Source organism: Micrasema longulum, unplaced genomic scaffold, assembly GCF_059751315.1.
Source record: "Micrasema longulum isolate JH-2025_06_02 unplaced genomic scaffold, ASM5975131v1 h1tg000049l, whole genome shotgun sequence".
In the NCBI taxonomy this organism is placed as follows: domain Eukaryota; kingdom Metazoa; phylum Arthropoda; class Insecta; order Trichoptera; family Brachycentridae; genus Micrasema; species Micrasema longulum.
In genome coordinates, this window is record NW_028277256.1 from 687,085 (window position 1) to 709,120 (window position 22,036).

At 31.3% G+C, this 22,036-nt stretch overlaps 1 protein-coding gene across 1 annotated transcript in view; it reads right to left on the bottom strand.

Moving 5' to 3' along the window:
* LOC148285181 (putative chitinase 10) overlaps window positions 1-22,036 on the bottom strand; it is a 78,214-nt gene that overhangs the window by 51,126 nt on the left and 5,052 nt on the right. Inside the window, exons 2-3 of the mRNA XM_088229125.1 lie at window positions 13,982-14,036; window positions 555-740 (exon numbers count right to left, since the gene is read on the bottom strand). Coding sequence (XP_088085251.1) covers window positions 555-740; window positions 13,982-14,036 — 241 coding nt within the window. The remainder of the gene's footprint in view (window positions 1-554; window positions 741-13,981; window positions 14,037-22,036) is intronic.

The following is a 22,036-nucleotide window of genomic DNA, read 5'->3' on the forward strand; positions in this document are numbered from 1 at the left end:
TTTTTTAAACGAGTGTAGACTAGAATTTCAGGAAACACGCATCATGTTAAAAGTTGCTCCAGCAATTCCTAAGCGGGTTGCGAGCTCTTTGTTCATGCTTCCATCCTCAGTTATGTGAACATTCAAGTTTTTAAAGCCGTCAACTTTCTCGATCCTCTGTCCATTATTATAGAGAGACTGAACAGGGTTAGGTCAGGATTTTTTGCACATAATCTGAGGTTTTTTTGGTAATAATACTAAGACCCAAAAGAGTAGAGTTTTTCTGCAATTTGTCAATAGTTTACTGAAAAGTATCAACATTTTTTTGAAGAAGAACCGCATCGTCTGCATACTCCAAGTCCTGCAATTTTAGGGGGAAGTTCAATTCTATGCCTTGATCAGATGGTATTGATTTGCATAAGATAAAATCCATCATTATGACGAGTAAGAACGGTGCAAGGACGAAGCCTTTCCTCACTCCAGTAGAGACCCCGAATCAACCAATCACTTGGTTTCACTAGGCCGAAAGCAAACCTTTGTGAGTAGAGATAAGTAGAAGGTAATTGTGCACTTACCCATGTTTATATCCTGAAAGGCATCAGATGGATTAAGGGTTGCATCCTTGGAGAAGCTCCCAAAGGCATATATAAGGTGAGTGCAGATGTGAGGATCGATATTCTGTGTTGGGAACATTCCCATTCCGATTCTGTACACCGACCAATTTGTGTAGTAACACACTATGTAGGGGTCTGTTGCTGCTTCTGAAAATATGTTACAATCATAAATACACACGTAACTATATTTTAAAGTAGAAAATACACGAAGAAGGCTGAGAAAAATTCGGCATGAAACAGCACGGTTGGTCTAGAAACGGCATTTTTAACTGTAAACATTTCAAATGGGTCAACACTGTTTCGGCATCGAGGCAACACTATTACGTTGGCAAGGAGGTTCATAATTTTTTGCCAGAATTGTGGAAGAGGAGGAGTGTTGTCAAGTTGAAGAAAATGTTGATCTTGCTCTTTCATGACATTGGTCGTAAGGAGTCAGAGAGGTTGATGCATGCCGCGGATTGGAGATTTTTACTGGATGGTGAAAATAAAATATAAAAATAAAGAATATTAAAAAAAAAAAAAACAAATGACAATCATGAAGTTTCGCCTATATTAATTAAATTTTGTATCTTTTATGTTTGTATGTACGTGTATGCGCATAGGTATAAGCATGTATAAATATATATATATATATGTGTAAGTTTATATTTTATTTGTCTCTTCTTTCTATTAACTTGCAAATTATTATTTTGTATTAAAATCTAATTAACAAGCTTGGAACAGAGTTTGTACTTTTGTTAGCTGGTCAATAAAGTGTACGTATGATAAAATGTTTTAAAAAAGGTTTTTTTTATATTTTGTGTCGCCACGATACACATATAAGTTTAGTTTTATACTGAAGAAATCCAGGAAAAGTTTGGCTTAGAAATTTTGCATGCATGGTTGACAAAGACATCGCATCTGTAGTATGGCCCATACGTCCTTTAAATTGTAAATTATTTATAAATAAAAAACTAAAAATAACAAGAAAACATTTTTATTTCGTTCGCTCCACCACACATTCGAAGAAGGACAGCCGCAGAAGCAGAGAGGTACAAACAAACCTACGATCCTAGACATCCCCTACACCACCATCAACCGACGGACTCGCGTCTGAGATCTAGAAACAGTTTTATCAAAGCCACCTCCCTTGTTGAACCCTCACAACAGCGGAGAGAAAAACTATGGCAACTGGATCTTGGAGCGAGACCGTGGATGGATCCAAATGAGGGTATTTAAGGAGGTGAACACCAACCATACTCTCTATGGATCGTCCTCAATAGACTACGGGTGGGTGTTACACGATGTAAAAAAAATCTCCAAAGGTGAGGGTACCTCTCTGGTGATGATATATTGTGTGATTGCGGCGCTACCCAGGACGACAGCCACCTATTGACATGCCCGCTCATGCAGGAAGGCTGCACTCCTGGGGACCTAATTGTGGCAAACGACAAGGCGATCTGTCGCCGCATATTGGAGTGGCAGTCAGTCAGTTCTGTGATGTTTGCTATTTCTCTGCGAATATTTTCTTTGAGGGCACTAATCGAACGCTTACGAGTTAACTGGGTAGGATTTTCAGACCGTAACACTCTGTCGATGTTTTCTTCTTGATTTTTTTGCACGCCATAGATATTTTCCATTGGCGTGTCTATTGTTTTGATATCCGTTTGTTATGGGGGCTAGAACCATCCAATAACCTTTAAAAGCGCCCAAATTTATCCGCTGTCTTCGGACTTACAGTATACGAATGTGGTAACTATTGAAAAACGCAAAATGTGCTTACACAGAAAATTTAAAAAAAAAAACAAAGTTAGTTCAGTTTTGGAGTCCGGAAAACGTGATAGCGAAACGTCGATTTTGTCGATTTAAGTTAGACAAATTCTTTTTCGCACAGTATCGGGGAGCCATTTGCGAGACAGTATCAGAAAATCAATGTTCAAATACCAATTCATCAAAATTCTCAGATACCGCCTATCCTCTTATTTAAAATATTACTGTATTAAAATCTAAATTAATTAGAGTAATCGATGAGGAACTTTATCCCAACTACTACCTACTAATGGAATACAAATGTTTTCTTGAGCACGGTTAGAGTTAGAGCATTATTATAAGTTTCCTGAAAACTACTGAACACTAACAACCAATTTGAACGACGTCACTAGTTCATATGAATCAACCAATGATAAGAGAGTTGTGGAAGATTTCCGGATCACCTACCATCAACGGACCGATCGGCAGAACTAACCGAGAAGAAGCGGAAGAGAATTGAGACGTCACACGCGGATGAATTTCAGAAATACAAGACTTTAAAAAATCATGGTGCTGATAATTTATACATGGCATTTGTTGGCTTAGTTTAATAGTCTATTAACAATTTTTTTTTTTAAAACCACTGAACTCCCTCATTAGGTTAGACAGACAATACATCACGTTTATACATAATATATATTTTGTATTGTTATACAGGCTTAAGTTCTGTCTATTCGTTAAATCGACCTGGGCCCCGATTACAGTGGGAAGTAAACAGAGTTATCTTCACTTATTTGTTTATAAATTTGTACAAACCACTTAATTTTTTTTAATTACACTTCGACCGGTTTCGAGGCTACTACCTCATCGTCAGGAATTTAACTAACTTGTAATTACACACGTTGCTATTTATATAATAAAATATTGTATAAAAGAAAAAAAATTAAGTGGTTTATACAAATTTATAAACAAATAAGTGTAAATGTCATACCACAAGGTGAAAAATGTTTTTGATAACAATAATAGAGTTATCTTCGACTGTCCATAATGAAAAACCGATATTTGTGTACGAAAATGAGTATATTTGCATGAACATTTGAAATGTCTTCGTCGGTAACTTATAATTGAACATTTTTAGAAGAAAAAAATGTATGCATATTTTTTGATTGATTTGGTGTTTATTTTGTAGAACTACATATTTAAACTTATAATATAAGAAAGTAAACACTGATTTGAGTCTACTGTACTGTTTGAATTTTTATATTATAAGTTTGTATGCATATTCTGCTTTTTTAACAGAAAATTTAATTTGGTAATGTATCCAAAATAAAACAAGTTTATTGGATTATAATTCTACTTTATTTTTTATATAATATACAAAGGGTATATTGTGACGCGTTTCGTCTTGTTGGGACATTTTCAAACAAACTAACTTAAATATCTACTAACTCATTTTATATTTACAAAGAAAAACTTAAAGAAATAAGTAACATACATAATTGTATTTTTGCTCCCGCAAAGGCGAAGCTTGTCTGCGGGTTACATTACAATTTTTTTTTAATTTATAAGTAAGTACATAGTTTAATAATAATTGAAGAATAAAAAATATTTATACACTTAAGTTTCACTTGCTGTTTAATAATTTTTTGACTATTTTTTTAAATGAAATTAGGTTTTTTCCTCACGATTTTTGGCTGGTATTAAATTGTTCAGTTTTAGTACTACACTACCCATTGTTCTGTCACCATAGTAGTTTTTTTGTCGTGGTACCATCAGCTGCTGTGCCGATACTTGTCGGGTCATGATCTGGTGGTTTATTTTGGATTTAAAATTGCAATCGAGGAAATGATCTGTCATTATCTTATACTGACACTGTTTGTTTATTGGCAAAACGTTAACAAAATCAAATAATATTTTATTGTTGTCTTTTGCCTCATTCTTTATTTTTACAGGTACGATAATTTTTAAAATTTGTACCTGTAAGTTCAAGACTCTATCCGTATAAGATTTAAAACTTAGTCCCCATATTCTTAATCCATATTGAATAATTGGGTCAACTAGCCCCAAGTAAACTAGTCTCAGCACTGGGTATGGTATGTATGGTTTTAAATGGTACATGTTAAGTAGGCAAACACTTAGCTTATTGCAAACTGTTTTTATCTGTTCTTCCCAATTAAAAGTGGAATCTATAATAATACCTAAATACTTATATTTTGATACGTGATCTATTTTTGTGCATTTGCAGTCTTGCAGATTGATATGCAAGCATTCGTGAGTGTGTGCATATATTAACAAATCTTCTTTTGTTCTATTATATGGGGACGTAATGTGTAACGCTTTCGTTTTTTTTATATTTATTGTCAGGCTATAATCATGTGACCATCTTAAAACTTGATTAAAATCCGATTGCACTTTTTGCTGCGCGTCTATTTGAGAGTCATTAATTATTAATCTGTTTGCTATGTTATTAAATTACGTATTGTACTTTTTTTTTTTTTCACCAAACAGGCCAGGGCTTGAGAAAAATTATATTCCATTTTTATGTCTCGCCGGGAATCGAATCCGGAACTTTCCCTGTGTGAGTCAAGCGTCTTAACCGCTACACCATAAAGGCCGCTAATTATTATTTTATTTTTATTGTAATAATCAAAATTAAGTACTAAATTAAACGATGAAATTATTAAATAATCAAATTAAAATTTTAGATACATGATCTTAACTTTGATACACCATGTATTATTTATTTACGTTTATTTCTATTTTTATATATCTTTAGCTTTTTAATATTTTTTTCTTTTGAATATGTTCTGTAACCTGAATTATAAAAATTAAACTTTTATTATATTGGTTGGTTGGAAGAAATTGCCATTTGGCAATGCCCACCAATGTACAAATAACATTATGGACAAAAAGTTAAATAAATAAATATGATTAAATAACTTATCTGTATAATATTTTTTGACATGTATAAATTTTTATTGTGTATTTTGTACATTGGTGTGTCATAACAGGCCCTCTACTATTTAATGCATATACTTATGACATAAACAAATGCTTTTAATATTGTAAATTCATATCCTTTGCTGATGACATGAAAATTTACGCCTGCATTAAATCTCACACTGATTGCGAAAATGCAAGAAGATCTCGACTGACTTTTTCAATATTGTAATCAAAATTGACTGGAATTAAACATTAGTAAATGTCATTCATTTTGTATTTCGCGCAAACAAACGACAATCAGCTTTCCTTATTCCTTTAATAATACCCCGATCTCTATAACAGATAGTCGAATTCGCGACTTAGGTGTTATTATTGATACGAAACTAATGTTTAATATTCATATTGAATCAGTCCTAAAAAAACATATAAAATGGTCGGACTTATTATGCGAGTATCAAAACCTTTTAAACATGCAGAAACATATGAAAAACTCGACAAAACATTTGTTCGTCCCCAGGTAGAATACTGTACTCCTATTTGGTCACCTTACTATAATGTAAGTATTAATAGACTAGAAAGGGTCCAACAATTTTTTTTTAAGCAGGTCGACTACCGGTTAAATATTAACTTTTCTAATCATGCTGAAAGTATGCAGTACCATGGAATAAACTCTCTTAAAAATCGAAGAATAATGTTGGACCAGTTATTTTTTTTCAAATTAATAAATAATAAAAAAAAATCTCCAAACCTAATTGAAAGACTTCCATTCCGTGTGCCATCTAGACCGACAAGACAAAATCTTCTGTTTTACACTGAAAACGCGTCAACAAACTATTTGTAACAATCTACAATACCTAGAATATGCGATCAATTTAACAATATATTTACCGAGGCTGATATTTTTTGTGACAATGTATGTAAATTTAGGTCAAAAGTTATAGAAATTTTGAGAGAAGCAGACATTTAACTTTATTATTTTTATTTTATACATATTTTTTCATTTCTTACCTACATTTATTATAATGAACATAATTTAAATTATTGTATTAAGTGTAAACAATTTTGTTGGTGTGTGCATGAATTTCTTACACTAATATACAAAGAAATTGGCAATATATGTGTACATACCGTTTGTTTACCTAATAAAATAAATAAATAGTATTTATAGATTTTAGTAAAGAGGAGTCCTGACTTAACACGAAATTTTCTAACAAGTCGGGACATAAAAAAAAAAATTGTAGTCTAATTCAATTGTATATTGTGTGTGTTTAATAAAAATTGGTTTGATACAGTAACAACAATTCTAGGGAAATTTGTATTCACCTAATTATGATTGAAAAACAGAAAAATTAACATCTGAATTAATTATAATATCTGCTAGTATACTCCTGAAGACCTCAATTATCTGTTAAAATCGTGTCAGACTTAAACATCATTTATAAATTTGTTTTCATAAAAAAACATATATGGAATGATGCGATGACATCATTGTATTTTTTTGGCATAAGATTTGTTGTATTGCTTTTTTCCGTATACCGCACCTCCAATAAAATAGAGACATAATTAAACAAAATCTGACTTTGATGTATAACAAATTGTTGTAAAAACTCTCATTTTCTTAAAAGTGGACAAAATTCTGGCTATACAATTAAGTTCTTTAGAATATCTTGTTTCCAATAGAATAAGACTCCTAACTACATTCTATTTGCCGTTACCTAGGACCAACTCAAGAAAGAATGTTTTTTTTTAGAGCATACTTGTCATTACTAAAATACTGTTCTTTTCGGTCACGCAGACATTTTTCAGTTATCTTATACTAAATATGGAAGATTCCCTAAAAGCGTTTTATAGTGCGCCTATTTAGTTATATGAGTATGTTCACTTTTATGTTTTATGCTTTCTCATTTTGAAAAAAATGTAAATAAAAATTTAAAAAATTCAAAAATAAAGCAAATAATAAAAAAATAATTATTGGCTTTATTTTTTATTTTTTTTCATTTTTATTTACAATTTTTCAATTCTTCTATTTTTGTTTACATTTCGTACATTTTCTATTACACAATATATAACTTTACAAGAAAACAATAAATCCCACATAGGCATAGCCTGTTTGTGGGTATACTAAATCTTATATATAAATGTTATTTTTTTAATGCATATAAATAAAAATTCAATGTCACATTTAGGTTGTTTTTTTTTAAATATGAGTAAGAGTAAAGAATCTGAATATAAGAAATAGAAAAGATAAAGAATACATTTAGAGAAGAAAAAAAGTTGATAAATAAATAAGGAAAAAATACGGGAGCAAATTAAAAGTTCAGGAAAAGAAAACATTGACATTTATATTTTCGACCCAGTTTACAAATGAATTATTAGTAGAAGAGAGGCTTAAATTATCATTTTCCGTTTCGTTTATAAAATAGGAGTTATATAGTTTAGGAGACATTTGCGTGCCTCTTTCCTAGTGTTGATTTTCGAAACGGAATCTTCAACACTTGATTCCTTTATTGACTATGGCGGTTTAGGTGTTGAGGGAACAAGTGCTGACAATTTACAACAAACTTTAGACACAGCTTATTAACTTTTACTTTATAATACGTATTTTGTTGAAATATAATTTCAGAATTCCTAAAATTGTTCCCATTTTTTAAATTTATTTTGTTTAATTATTGAACAATGTTACAATGTACTTTATTATTATCTTACAAATCTGTGGAAAATATTTATCGACTGTTTCTACAATTTATATTCCTTGTATTTTTATTTTCCATGTGTTTTGTAAGTAAAAACTGCTCTTAATTAATTAATTATAAATTAAACTAAAAAAAATAAATTAATAAACAGCTAAATGACTTTTTGACACAGTACATTAATACTTTTAGTTGACCGCGGCCATTTTCAAAGAGTGCTATATTTTAACTGTTTTTTAAACGGCAATTGAGATTTTCTTTTTAAAATGAAATCGCATTTTTGAGACAAATCTAAATATGCATAACACGTCTGTATTGATTTTAAGGATGTAAAAATAACAATAAAAAAGACACAGTTTTAAGACAAAATGATATTTTAGTTTATTTTTTTGCAACGGTGAGGGAAAACATTTTTTAAAAGGGAATATGGAAGTCTAGGCATTTACAGGGCTTATGACCTGTCATTGGCTGGTTTAAGTGGCTACTTCACACACTGTGTAATTTCACCATTCTGCCTATGTTTGAACATCCACATTTCATGTGTGTGAAATTCACCCTTCTGAACGAATTCACCACTAGGCAACGCCTGAAAACGTTTTTCAAAAATGTTTTACCTCTCTTGCAACAAATTTAAATTTTAATAACTCCCTAGGGAGAAAATCCAACCAGTCTGCAAGCATTTGGACATACTCAAAATATTTTTATTTTATTATTAAGGCTCTTCTTGCAATTCTAATTTTTTATTTGTGACTCTATTTTATCGAGTGTTCGATATATTGATTACGATAAACATCATTTAAAAAACCAACAATTTACCCACTGATGGGTATTGCGTAACGCCTTTCCAAATTATTAGATACAAAAGCATTCAAATACCATATTATGTTGTGAAATATGTATGTGTAACCTATTTACCAGTTTAGACTCCTAATAACTAAGATTACATTTTTAAATGCCAATCAAATTGAGTGCGCTCAATAGGAAAAGCGATGCCAGAGATATTTGATAAATAGATATTTGAACATGGTTTTTTCGTAACTCTCTCGCAGATGTCTCCTCGGTGTTGTGGGAAAAAGACAACTGCACGTCAGACTGATTATGCCTAGCTAAATCGACAAAATCAAGGTTTCCTTGTTCCGTTTTCCGCACCCCAAAACTGAACTAATATTGTTTTTTTTTTTTAAAAAGAATATCAAAATGAAATTTTCTGTGTTGGGACTTTTTTGTTTTTAAAAATTATTTATCATATTTGTGTACTATACGTCCGAAGACGGGAGATAAAACTGGACGCTTTTATGGGTGTTTTATGGTCCTAACTCTCATAAGAAACTATATACGAGTATATAAAAAAGCAAAACGATATATGATATTAATTAAATTTTGTATATTTTATGTATGTATGTATGTGTATGCGCATCAGTGGTGAATGGTGATTTTATTAACAGGTAAGCTAGAAAAAAAATCTCATATGTTTGTACCTACATTGAAGGTACATAATATAATGTAAGTAATATATACTATAAATTAACTTTTTTCTGTGGTTCTGTGTGATACAATAACTCTCATCCATGAAATCAACTCAAACGACGTAACTTCGTAACATATTATATTATATAGATATATTATCCATTACTCTAATTCATGACTCATTAAAACATAAATAAATAGTAGCACTATGAATGCAGTCGATATTATGTATTCAATTGAAATGTCAACTGGCCGAATTGTTCTGGATATTAATAGTGCTAAAAACGGCCGCGTCGAGCGCTATATGTCCTGCAATATGACGCATGAAAGTAATTATGGTCTTATGTCAAAAGTACCATCTCAAAGAAAAATAGCCCTTAAAAAATAATGTTTGAAATATTTTTTTCCAAATCAAGAATCTTCAAATAATTTGTGTAATCTGCAAGTTTAATCCAGAAGAAAAAACCTGCTCTGGGGTTAAGACATTCAAAATATAGTATACTTATTTGTGTGAAAAAATAAGCTGGAATAATCAGCTAGTTTCTTGGCTCACCGCAGGCGCTGGGCGCGCTTTATTAAAATTTATATTTATATTAGGATAAAAATACAAACGTTGGAAATGATTTAAAATAAATGTTTATTATTTATTTGTTTTTCTGTAAATAAAGTTACAATAAAGCATTATTATGGTTAGTCAAATGTCAGCTGCGCATAATTGCTTCTTCCACGGTTCGTCCCTGATGCGCATGGGTATATATGTATGTGTGTATATATAAGTATGTGTGTATGTATGCTCCACAATATCTAAGTGAACTCTGCATTCCAGATGAACTAGCTGACAGACGTCTTACGCTTAGATCAGCTACATCTACAGCGATAGGAAAAGTTATTATACCTCTACGCAAACAGCGCACTAAATTCGGCGAACGCGTATTTGCGGTCGCAGCCCTACGGCATGGAATGCTCTCCCAGCAGAGGTGCGAAACTGTAAGAGTGAAGTGATGTTTCGGAAAAAACTTAAAACCCACTTGTTCTTTCAATCATTTTAATAAATCCTTAGCATGTGATGACAAAGTACATTGTTTTTCTCAAATTACAAAAAATGAAATGAAATTTATTTCTTTATGTAATCACTTGTAAGGGGCCCGTGAGGTATTATATTATGAAAATTGCGCTACATAAGTTATCCATAATAATAATATATATATATATATGTATGTGTGTATGTATATTTATATGTATATAGTATATATATATCAATATGTGCATACAGGTAAGTTTATATTTTATTTGTCTGTTCTTTCTTTTAACTTAAATAATTATAATATATCAAAATGTTATTGTCTAGCTTGGAACGGAGTGTGTACCCTTGTTAGGTGGGCAAAGTGTACAAAAAATGTATGTTATATGATAATATGTATAAATAAATAAATAAATAAAAGAAAGTCACGCTAATGGTAAATATCTATAATGTGAAAAAAAAAATGGATTTGAACAAAATGGTGTGCGCGGAACCCTGGGGTTCCGTAGAAAGGTCACAAGGATTCTGAGAGTTAGGGCGTATTATAAGTAAAACTGTAAAAAAAAATCATTCTTAACAAGGCTGTAGTCTGGTAAAACGAACGAATGTTTTTTTTTTAATCGCGCAATAATAAAAAAAATAAAAACATAAATTAGATAAAAACAATCTTTTTTAAAGGTATTAAAAAATATTCTTAAAAGTTTTATGTAACTAAAATATAATTATTTTTAGACCGGCAGATTACGCCATTTCAAATTTAGACTAAACTTAGGTATCTGGGATCTCAATAAAGACTAAGTATTGAATAAAAATTTGCTGTAACAATATAAAGGCAATAAGTTAAAAATATAGTCTATCATTTTAAGTCGAACAATACAACACGCAAATAATAGAGTAGCATGGGTCTTAAAAATGACATTTTTGTCAATTTACTTTTTTTCGTCGAGATGGGGCTCCACTAAAAAAAGTTAGATCAATAATTAGAATTCCACAGACAAAAAGATATGGGAACCGCTGCTTTAAGATATATAAATGTCTTGGTCGTTTAAATCTATTTTGAAGTTTCTGATTCTTTATTTCAATCATTTTATTTTTATCTTTGTGGTCCAGAAATAAAAGTTTTATGGTTTTGTTATCAATAGCGAGACTCCGGAACCAAAGAACCACAATAAAATAGTTTTACGCAGCACAAAAGTAGTAATTTAATTTTCTTTACAGGATAATACAGAATGCACGTTGCGTTCTGACTCAACGCGGGTTTTCTATTGAGGCGTTTTCATACTAACATTTTTTTTAGTTTTTGTATTATTTTATTGATGTTTGCACGCATAGTCGAGGTCTGCGTTCAAGGTGCACGAAAGAAATGCGGTAGTGTGTTGTGATGCTGTCCGGTTGAGTTTAGATAAAAATTGGCGCCTCAGTATTTGTGAAGACAGTGGGTCCCCGACATGCGGTAATGGGGAAATATCAATTTTTTACGTTTTTAAAGATAAAAAGTCTATAAAATACTGCGAAAACGGTGATTCCATTAGCCACGCCCCTAATACGTCACGATTCATGTTTATTTCGTTCGTGGCTGTTGAAATTTGTGTAGAACAATATCACAAATCTTGACGTCATAACAAACAAGGCCAAACACGTCGCGTTTTTCTACGAACGTATTTTTATTTAATTTCTTTTTTACATTTATGTATGAAAACATTTCTCCTCAATATCCATAAAGATTTTGAAAATACAATTAATTATTCGAAATCCATTTCACATGTTTTTAACGGTATTTGTGGTATGCGATATTTCTCTATTTCCGAAAATATTTATTATTTTTTTTGTTTTATTTTATTCCCAATGAACTAAAAACTTTTAAAAATAATATATCAATAAATAAATTTAAAGTAAATCTAATGAAATTTTTTGAACAAGTGTAAAAACAACATTAAATTTTAAATAGTATGAATGTATTATTATTTTATATTTTTTCTTCATATTTCCTATGTTTTTTTTTCTCATATACTCGTATTTAAAATTATATAAACTCTTATAAATAAACAACTACCACAGTGTAAGTCAATCTCCAAGCACAAGAGTTAGTCTCTTTTTTTGGAGGGTTACAGTGATAACATTTACTAGATGTGTAAAAGTAGATATGTTTAGATTTTTTTTTAACATTTACTTTTTATGAAATTTATTAACAAAAAAAAAATAAAAAAATATCAAAATAAATGACAGTTATTGGCTTTCATATATTAGCTGAAAACTGCATTATTAAATACATATGTATATAGATAAGAAAGTAAAGTTATGTTTTATTAAATACAGAGTTTTTTTATATAATCAATACTGATGTGTGAAAAGTATGAAAAATAATTATTAAAGTATTATAGAGTGACAAAATAAATATTTATATAAAAATGAAATATTTTGTAAAAACAGTTTCTTCGTTACAATTTCATATTACTATCCACCAGTATTCAAATTCACTTAAAAGTATTATTTGTTTAACCTCTATATTTTTGTGTGTAATAAACCAAAAATTGTAAGTAACTTAAATTATTTTATTTGTTTATTTATTTCCATAAAATTCATTTAATCATATGTTTTTACATAAAATAACAAATAGCTACTATCAAGTGGAGTAAAATAAAATACCTCTTCAAAATGGTGACCCCGACGTGATATTTTAATTTAGCCAATCTGCGTTACATGTGTTTATATTATCAATAGTTTGTTTAAATGAGTAAAAATAAATATGCATTATTTATACCTCATTTTTATTCAACCACAGTACCAGTATTATATTTGTTTAAATGGACAATAACAACAATAGAAACAGGACGTGCGAATTGAAGAATTATTTTTTCCAGAAGTAATTTGAATAAATAATGTTACTTTATCTAGAGAATGCGCATCTTGAACATATATCTTTTAATATTTTTCGTTTTTGCTTGTATATGTAATTTTTAATACTATTTAAATGTTATTTGTGTTTTTTTTATACTTTTTTTGGCTTGTATACATAATTTCAATACGTTTTTGATAAAAAAAAAAATTAACCTGTATTGGGTGTGCGCATATTTTGTTAATTAAAAAAAATGATTTTATTTTGTACTAGTTCAGTATGTATATATACATACATGTAATTTTTAAACTTTTTCAATTTTCTTTCCCAGATTGCATAATGTAAACATTATTTTGAATTTATTTCCATGCCTAGTATTCTGTTTATTTTGTTATTTTCAAGTATTTTTCATACCCTTTTTAATTTGTAGTATATCATAATTTTAATTTTTCTGCTTTTGTAAATAATATTATAGTTTAAAATTTAAAAACGTCTTTAAATAAATTTGTTATCTGTATGTCCCTAAATGAGTTTTTTTTTTAAAAAACTCATTGGGAATATTGTATATAATTATGTATAATATGTTTTCAATTTGATAAAAAAAAAAAAAAAATAATAATATAGGTATCTATGATTCTAATTGTCTTGAATGCAGAAGGTCATGAAAGCGATTAGAAGTTTAGTAATTTATGCATCTGCATACCTGAGTGGACAGCCAGCAGAATCAAGAAACCAGCACAAATCCATTGTGCACCTGTCTGAAATGAAAACAAACATAATCATGAGAAAAGATCCTAAAGTTTCAATGAAAAACATTATAAATGATAAACTGTATAATTAATAGCAATAATCAAACTCTACTCGTAGCTGACTACCAAATAATAAAATGCCTCGCCTACAGTCTGTATTGAGAGGAAAGGCGGTCTAACTTTTCTTTATACAAACGCATTCGGCATTTTCTCCCTAGATTTTTTTATTTTTATTATTATATTCATTTATTAAAAGAAGACAACAGCAAAAAATATTTACAAAAATACTAAAATCATAGTTTTCTATACATTACTTAATACAATTTCAACAAAAGAAGAAAAAAAAACGTACATTTAAAAAGCCACTCCGTATCATTCCACATGTAAAAAAAATAAAATATTGCCATAATAATGAAATAATAAAGGAAAAAGTTTTTTGTTTACTCGGACTTAAAATCCTTTCGCCGGCGGATCCATACGGAGTAACCCCAGATCAGCCCTCCCTCCTATCTTCATTCAAACAAGAGAAAATAATTCAAATACTAAAGTGTACAAAAAATAAAATATTAGGTAGGTACAGTTAGATTAAATTATAATTATTAATTTTAATTAGGGTTCTAGCATTTTTTCAGTAAAAAACGTGTTATAATTTTTAAGAATTCTGATAAAAGTTGCATTCTTATTATTATTCGTGCTTAAAATACCAACATGAAATAATTGTTGCAGCCGAGTTGTACGTTGAGGGATACGATTTTTTTCAAGCAGTTGACGGCAATCTAAGTTGTTATTGCATATTTATAAAGGATGACGGTATCATTGATAATTCTTCTAGGTTGTAGGGCATCGATTTTGTGATGTACTGCAGCTTCACCACAGTTATTAAAATGTAAATATTGACGCTAGTTTAGGTGATTTAACTATTTTTTTTAATTCTTTTAATTCTTAAAATATATTTGGAATATTAGGGAGACTTGACAGAGGAGCAATATGCAAGGATACTGCGTACATGTGCAAAATATAATGTTTTTAGTGTCTGTGGATTGTTAAAAGGCTTACATACTCTTATGGCTCTAGAGCAATGATTTACACACTGTACATACTTTTTTATGGGAGCTAGAACCATCCAAAAACCCACAATAGCGTCCAGTTTTATCTGCCTCTTTGGACGTACGGTATGGAAATGAAATAAATAATTTTGAAAAATGTAAAAGGTACTGACAATGAAAATTTTTTTATGATACTCTTCCTCAAATAAAACAACAAATTGGTTCAGTTTTGGGGTGCGGAGAGCGAAACGTTGATTTTGTCGATTTTAGTTTGGCAGAATCAGTCCGACAAGTTCTCCACTCCACTCCACTACTTCGAGAATTACACTGGGTTCCTTTTTTTACAGAGGGTGGAACACAAACTCTGTTGGCTTATGTATAAGTACGGGAAAACTCTGCTCCGGAATATCTAAAAATAACTATACATTCCAAATGAATAAGCTGACATCTTACGCTTAGATCAGCTACATCTACGGTGATAGAAAAAGTTTTAATACCTGTCTACAGCCAGCGCGCTAAATTTGGTGAACGCGCATTTGCGATAGCAGGCCCTATGGCATAGAACGCTCTTTCAGCAGAGGTGTAAAACTGTGAGAGTAAACTGATGTTTTGATAGAAACTTGAAGCCCATTAAGGCCGCGATTACAAACGCTATCTTTATCGGTTCATATCGAAAGGGTATAAAATAAAGACGGTATAAACGAAAATGTGTATATTTGTCCAAAAAAATTCAAGTATATTCGTCGGTAACCTGAAATTAAACATGTTTAGAAAAAAAAAATCATAAAGAAAACTTAATTTTACTTTGTAGGTAAAATCAAAGATTAATGTTAACTTAACTTCCCACTGTAATATGAGCTCGGTTCTCTTAATCATCTGAATTAATCCATAGCATGTGAAGACAATAAATTGTTTTATTACAATATTTGAGTTTGTCCAAATGTTTGTAGACAAGACTGGATTTCACCACCTCGGGAGTCATTAAAATCAACAAATTACAACAGGGGAAAATGATGAATGTTACACAGTGCTAATTTGTTAAATCGTTTTACTTAAATTATAATTTTTTTGTTAAAATTAAATTGATATTCATGAAATCACTTTTTGATGCACCCCTAAGGTATTATATTACAAAAGTGGCGCTGTACAAGTTATTCATAATATAATAATAGTAGCAGCTAGATAATATTTTCCTCTACAAATAAAAATACTGGCCCCTCGGTTGGGCCAAAAAGCAAACTATTATATTTTAAGAATGGGTGCCTTAGAATATATTAAGTGTGCGGTGATTTGACTTCGTAAGGGATGTAGAAATATGGAAAAGGACGGAGAAACCTCCAGTGACTATTGTTAAGCAGATATGATACGGCTGGCTGGGCCATATATTATTGCGGATGCCTCCCGAAAACTAGACTTTGCTTCATATATGACCACACTGATAATTAAACTTTGAATTACGTTGAAAAAAAAGTTAAAAATACGAACACGGTTTGGTCAGTTTAACCTAATTCAGTATTTTGGGTAATGCTTAATGTCGTAATAATGTTCCTGTAATGATACACTTCTGACCCCTCACCTTAAAGTTTTGGGTAGGTACATCGATATGTGATAAGGGGATGCATACGCCACGGTACACATGTCTACGCACTTAAGTGAAATACCTTCATTATGACGTCATAGTTGAAGACAAATTATTCCGAGCGATTACAAAGATATATTACCGACACACACCCCACCTTAAAGTTTTGAGGTGGGCACATCAGTATGTACCTCACGGTACACATATAACTCATTAAAGGTGCAAAAATATTTGTTCCACCGAGCAGTTTTTGCTTTAATCATAATTCAGTAAAAAAATTCAATCGTTCTGAGGAAGCTAGTTTTTTTCACCAAAACCTTTTAAAAATATGAGAGAGAAATAGGTCAACTTTAAAAAAAAGTTGAATAAAATTCTGACATAAGTGTCAGTTTTTAATCCGAACGGCTAGATGCAATTGCCAAACTGGCTAGATGCTCTTATGTGTTAATAGGGCAGCATCTAGCCATAAAAACGTTACCACCATATTTTTTTTTTAGTTATTATTTTAGATTTTCCATCTGTTTTTCTATCTTCCTGAGTGTACGTATCGAGATGTCAAAAGAGCCGGCTTTGTAATACCTCGGTAGATGAATACATACGAATGTTCAGCATACCGTCATGGTAATAGGGAAATATAGGGTAATACTTTTTTAAACATTTTTACAGTAATGAAGGTCAATGAAATATTGTCCAGTAAAAAAATGTTATTTTTTTAATTATTAGTCGCACAAAAAATACTTTCAAATTTGTAATTTTGAATTCCCGCAAAAACGGTCATTTCATTGGCCACGCGCCTAATACGTCACGATTCATGTTTATTTGTCCCTTGCCATTGAAATTTGTGTAGAAAAATATCACGAATCTTGATGTCAACAACCAAGGCCAAACACGTCGCGTTTTTCTAGGAACTTATATCCATTGAATTTATTTTTTACATTTATGTATGAAAACATTTTTCCACAATATCCATATTGATTTCGAAAATACAATTAATTATTCTAAATCCATTTCATATATTTGTTATCGTTATTCGTAGTATTTGATATAAAAATCATGTTCAAGCGGGCACTTTTTGCTTGAATTGAGATTAATCGAAGTTTGTAATCGCTTTGAAGCGGCCACTTTTTATCACATAGCCTATTTAAAATATGAATGATAAGCATTTAAAATATTAATTAATTAAGGAACGCGGACTAAATTTTCGGCGTCATTCATTGGTTGAATTCAATCTTATGATGTCGAAATAACAAGTCGGTTGAACATACCGACGTAGATAGATATAGTACAGATGTTAAGTATACCGTCTCGGTATGTTCCGAAGAAGATAGCCTTTAGGTATAATCGTGGTCCAAGTCGCATTGCAGCATTTATCATTAAGGTTTAGTTTAATGGTATGTGCAATATGTGGTTTTAAAAGGTATCATATACAATAATTTAAGTGCAACATTTGATTTATTATTGATTACGAAATAATCATTAACTTTACGGACATATCATTTGTCATAAAATAATTAAAATTTTCTGATGGCGCCATACAAATAACTATTTTTGTCAAATTAAAAATAACTGTATTTGCAATCTTATATCCATTTCCAAATAAGAGTAAATAACCTTTCAGAAAATTTAATCTAGTTGTGGTAAGATGTATAAACCTCAAACTTCCGGTGCATGAGTTCGCGACCCTACCACTACACTGCAAAACACAATCCATATTACTACCACTTTTTTTTTTTACTTACTAGTATAGCAATATGATTAATTAATAATTAATCCTAATATACCGAAATTAAATATGTCTTAAAATCTACAATGTCTTAAAATCTACAAATTTATTATCTGTATCCCTAATATACAAATGGCATTTCGCTCTAAAAGTGGTGGTACAGCGTGAATATTTACTGCCATTTATATGTTTTGGTTGTCGGCTTTTCCTTGAGAAGTAGGAACCTGCGCAGCCTGGCAGTACCTACCGCATTGCAACAATTCACAAATTCCATATTCAAATATAAAACTGACATCTGTATCCTAAAAAACAAATATGTCTTCTGTTATCCGCACGATAAACTGACAACGAAAAATAATATTCCCACCGATATCCATATATAGTTACCTCTAAAGTGTCTGCATTATTATCACCACTGCATCTAATATTAAAAAAATCTGGTACACAAAGCCGAATAAAAAAGAACCTAACATCAGCATCATTCCCGCAAATAATATCTGGTGGAGCGCGGGGGAACACTTCAAACAGGTGAGTCGATTTCTATTGTATATTAGGTGGCAGTAAACGTCCTTAGTACCGTGTGTGTTGACTGACCTTGTTGGACCATCTTGGATTAGTTCATGCTCTCTAAGCTATCGAGGAAATAACTTTCGCGCCTCTCTCTCGCATTACTAAGTGGAGATGCTTTCAGCTTCCCTGAGACTTTCTGGCAACTCATTAAACATTTTTACTCCGTTAGTCTCACCTTAGGAAGCCTAAAATTACCTCAACTCTCGTTCCACAACTGTGAAAATCCGTATTGTATTGTATACTTTTCACTGTGTACCCAGAAAGCTGTCCGTTTTCAACTTATATCTTTATCTCTGCTTTCTGAATTTAAGTCCATAAACCATATATGCGAGCGTTTTGCAGCGTGGCGCGGATGCGGTACGCGGCAGCTTGCTCGGTCACTTGGACACTGTACTTGTTACCATATGTTTGAGTTCACCGTGCCCGCAAAACGCTCGTCACTATGGCCACGCACTTACTCTTTTGAAGTGTTCTAGTCAGTAGCAAGAAGGTAAAAGTGTATCTTTTTTTAATACCAAAATAAGGGTTGATTAATATTATCACTGTGGCCACTCTCGGATTAAAATTCTGCAAATGGTAATTATGTGGAAATTAGTAGGCCTCATAGTGCGCGTTTGCCAGTCATAAAATAAATAATAATAATAATAATGATGAAATATAAGAGCACAAAAATGAAACATAAAAATAAATATTACTAGTAAACACTTACGTTATTAATAACAGCTAAGGAGGTTAATTCCAATACTCATCTGGAAAAATATGGACTAGCTCAAAATATTGTTGTTCATGTATTTGTCGATGGATTTCTTAAATAAATACTTTATTTTATTTCGCGGCTCTTTATTTCATTAATTTGTAATTACGGTTAGCAAATGCGAATCAAGATTACAATATTATGAAACTGCTGTCATACATAGGTTACTTTTATCAAGTTGCATTTCTTTAAATTGTAATATGGTGAAGCAGGTTTCAGAGCATTCGCAATTCATGGTCGTTCGGTTTAAATTAATGATTTACCTCAGAAAAACATAATGCCCATCTAGTATAAACTACTATATATATATATGTATATTTGTATATGTGTTAATATTATTTACTTTTACCTGCGGCTTCAGTCGCGTGGTATTATACAGATATTGGTCAATCAATTCGTTATTAAGACATTTTTTAAAAATGCCGATGGAATTACATATTTTTTTCGGATAAAAAGTAGCTTGATTGATTGCTGACTCTCCAACAATCTTATTCTTCTTCAGTCTTCTGTCCTCCACTACTAAATATAGGCCTCTTTCATATTTTTCCATTTCTTTCGGTCGGTTGCTGCTTGCAGCCAATTTTTACCTTCCACAGCGGCTATGTCGTCGGACCATCTTTTTTGAGGTCTTCCGACGCCTCTCTTATTCTCCCAAGGTCTCCAACTTAAAATTTTATGGGTCCATCTTGTGGGGTTTTGCCTCGCAACATGTCCTGCCATGTCGCGACATGCCCTTGCCACTTCAGTCTTGCTACGCGATCCACAATATCCGCTATTATGGTTTTATTTCTAATTTCCTCATTTCTTACTCTGTCTCCTAGACTTATCCCAAGCATAGATCTTTCCATGGATTGCTGTATGCATTTGAGCTTTTCTACATTTTTTTATAAGAGCCATTGTCTCTAATGCGTATGTAGTCACTGGCAGTACACTTGATTCATATGTTTTCTTTTTCAGACAAATCGGAATCTCTTTATTTTCTAGTATGTGTCTAAGTTTTCCCAAAGCTGCCCAACTCATTCCTATTTTTACTTCTTCCACTTTTTGACTATACGAATGTTTGCTATCCAGATGCTAACTCTGATTTACTTGATAAGTTAGAACGATTGCAGAATGTTTGTATTCGTTATATCTTTGATCTTCGCAAATTTGATCACATAACCGAGTATCGCACGCAACTACACTGGCTCAATATCAGGCATAGAAGAAACATACACATTCTATTACTTCTTCACAATATTTTAAATAATCCCACTTCGCCTGTTTATCTGAGAGAGCGCTTCCAACCTCATTTACAACACGACTATCTCTTCATTCTAGTAACGAGAGAACCATTTTAATACCCTATCATCGCTCTAATTTTCTTGCCTCCTCTTTCACAGTAGTAGCCGCTCGATTGTGGAATAATCTACCCACTAAAGTTAGAGACGCCCCGCCCCTTCTTTATTTACATTTAAGTCAAGATTGAAATGTCACTATCTAAATAGTTAAATTGTTCCTTTATCCTTCTTCTTTCCTTCCCCCCCCCCTCTCCACTCTTCATAGTATAGTGTTATTTTTTTTAATATTTTTATTTTGTTAATCTTTGTTTTTAATTTTTGTATAAAATTGTAAGATTCAATATACCCATATTTGTAATTTTCTCAAACTGAACGGTTTGGGTAGGTAGGAAGAAATTGCCTTAAGGCAACATGCCCGTCCTTATGTATATAGATTGCCTATGTGTATAAGGTGTTAAATAAATCAATATTATTCTTGGCAGTTCCGCCGTTTGATTTTCTTTGCCCAGTTTTATCTTATGTCCAAGATGTCATCTACTATTTCGAGGTTTTAATTGTTAATAGTGATGATCTTGTTTTCTGGACCTATTATTTTTATTTTTGTAATGTTCATATTCAGACCAATTTGACTAGAAGCCTCATGCAATTCGTTAATTATTTGACTCTATTAATCGATGCCTTTACATATAAATATTATGTCATCGGCAAATCTAAGATGACTCACATATGTGCAATCTATCTTAAGCCCCTTATTATCTCAGTTAAGCGTTTTAAATATATTTTCTATGGCTAACGTGAAGAGCTTTGATAAAATTGTGTCATCTTGTCGCCATCTTTTTATTTCATATACACGAAGAGGGGAGGAGAGATGGGAAAGAAATAGGGAGGAGAAAGGAAAAACTCAAGTATTCAGATAGTGACATTTCAATTTTGATTTAAAGGTAAATGAAAATTAAGGGTATCTGACATTAGTGCGTAGATTATTCCAAAATCGAAAATTTACTACTGTGAAGAGGATGCAAAATAATAGAGCGGTGAATGGCTATTAAAAGGGTTC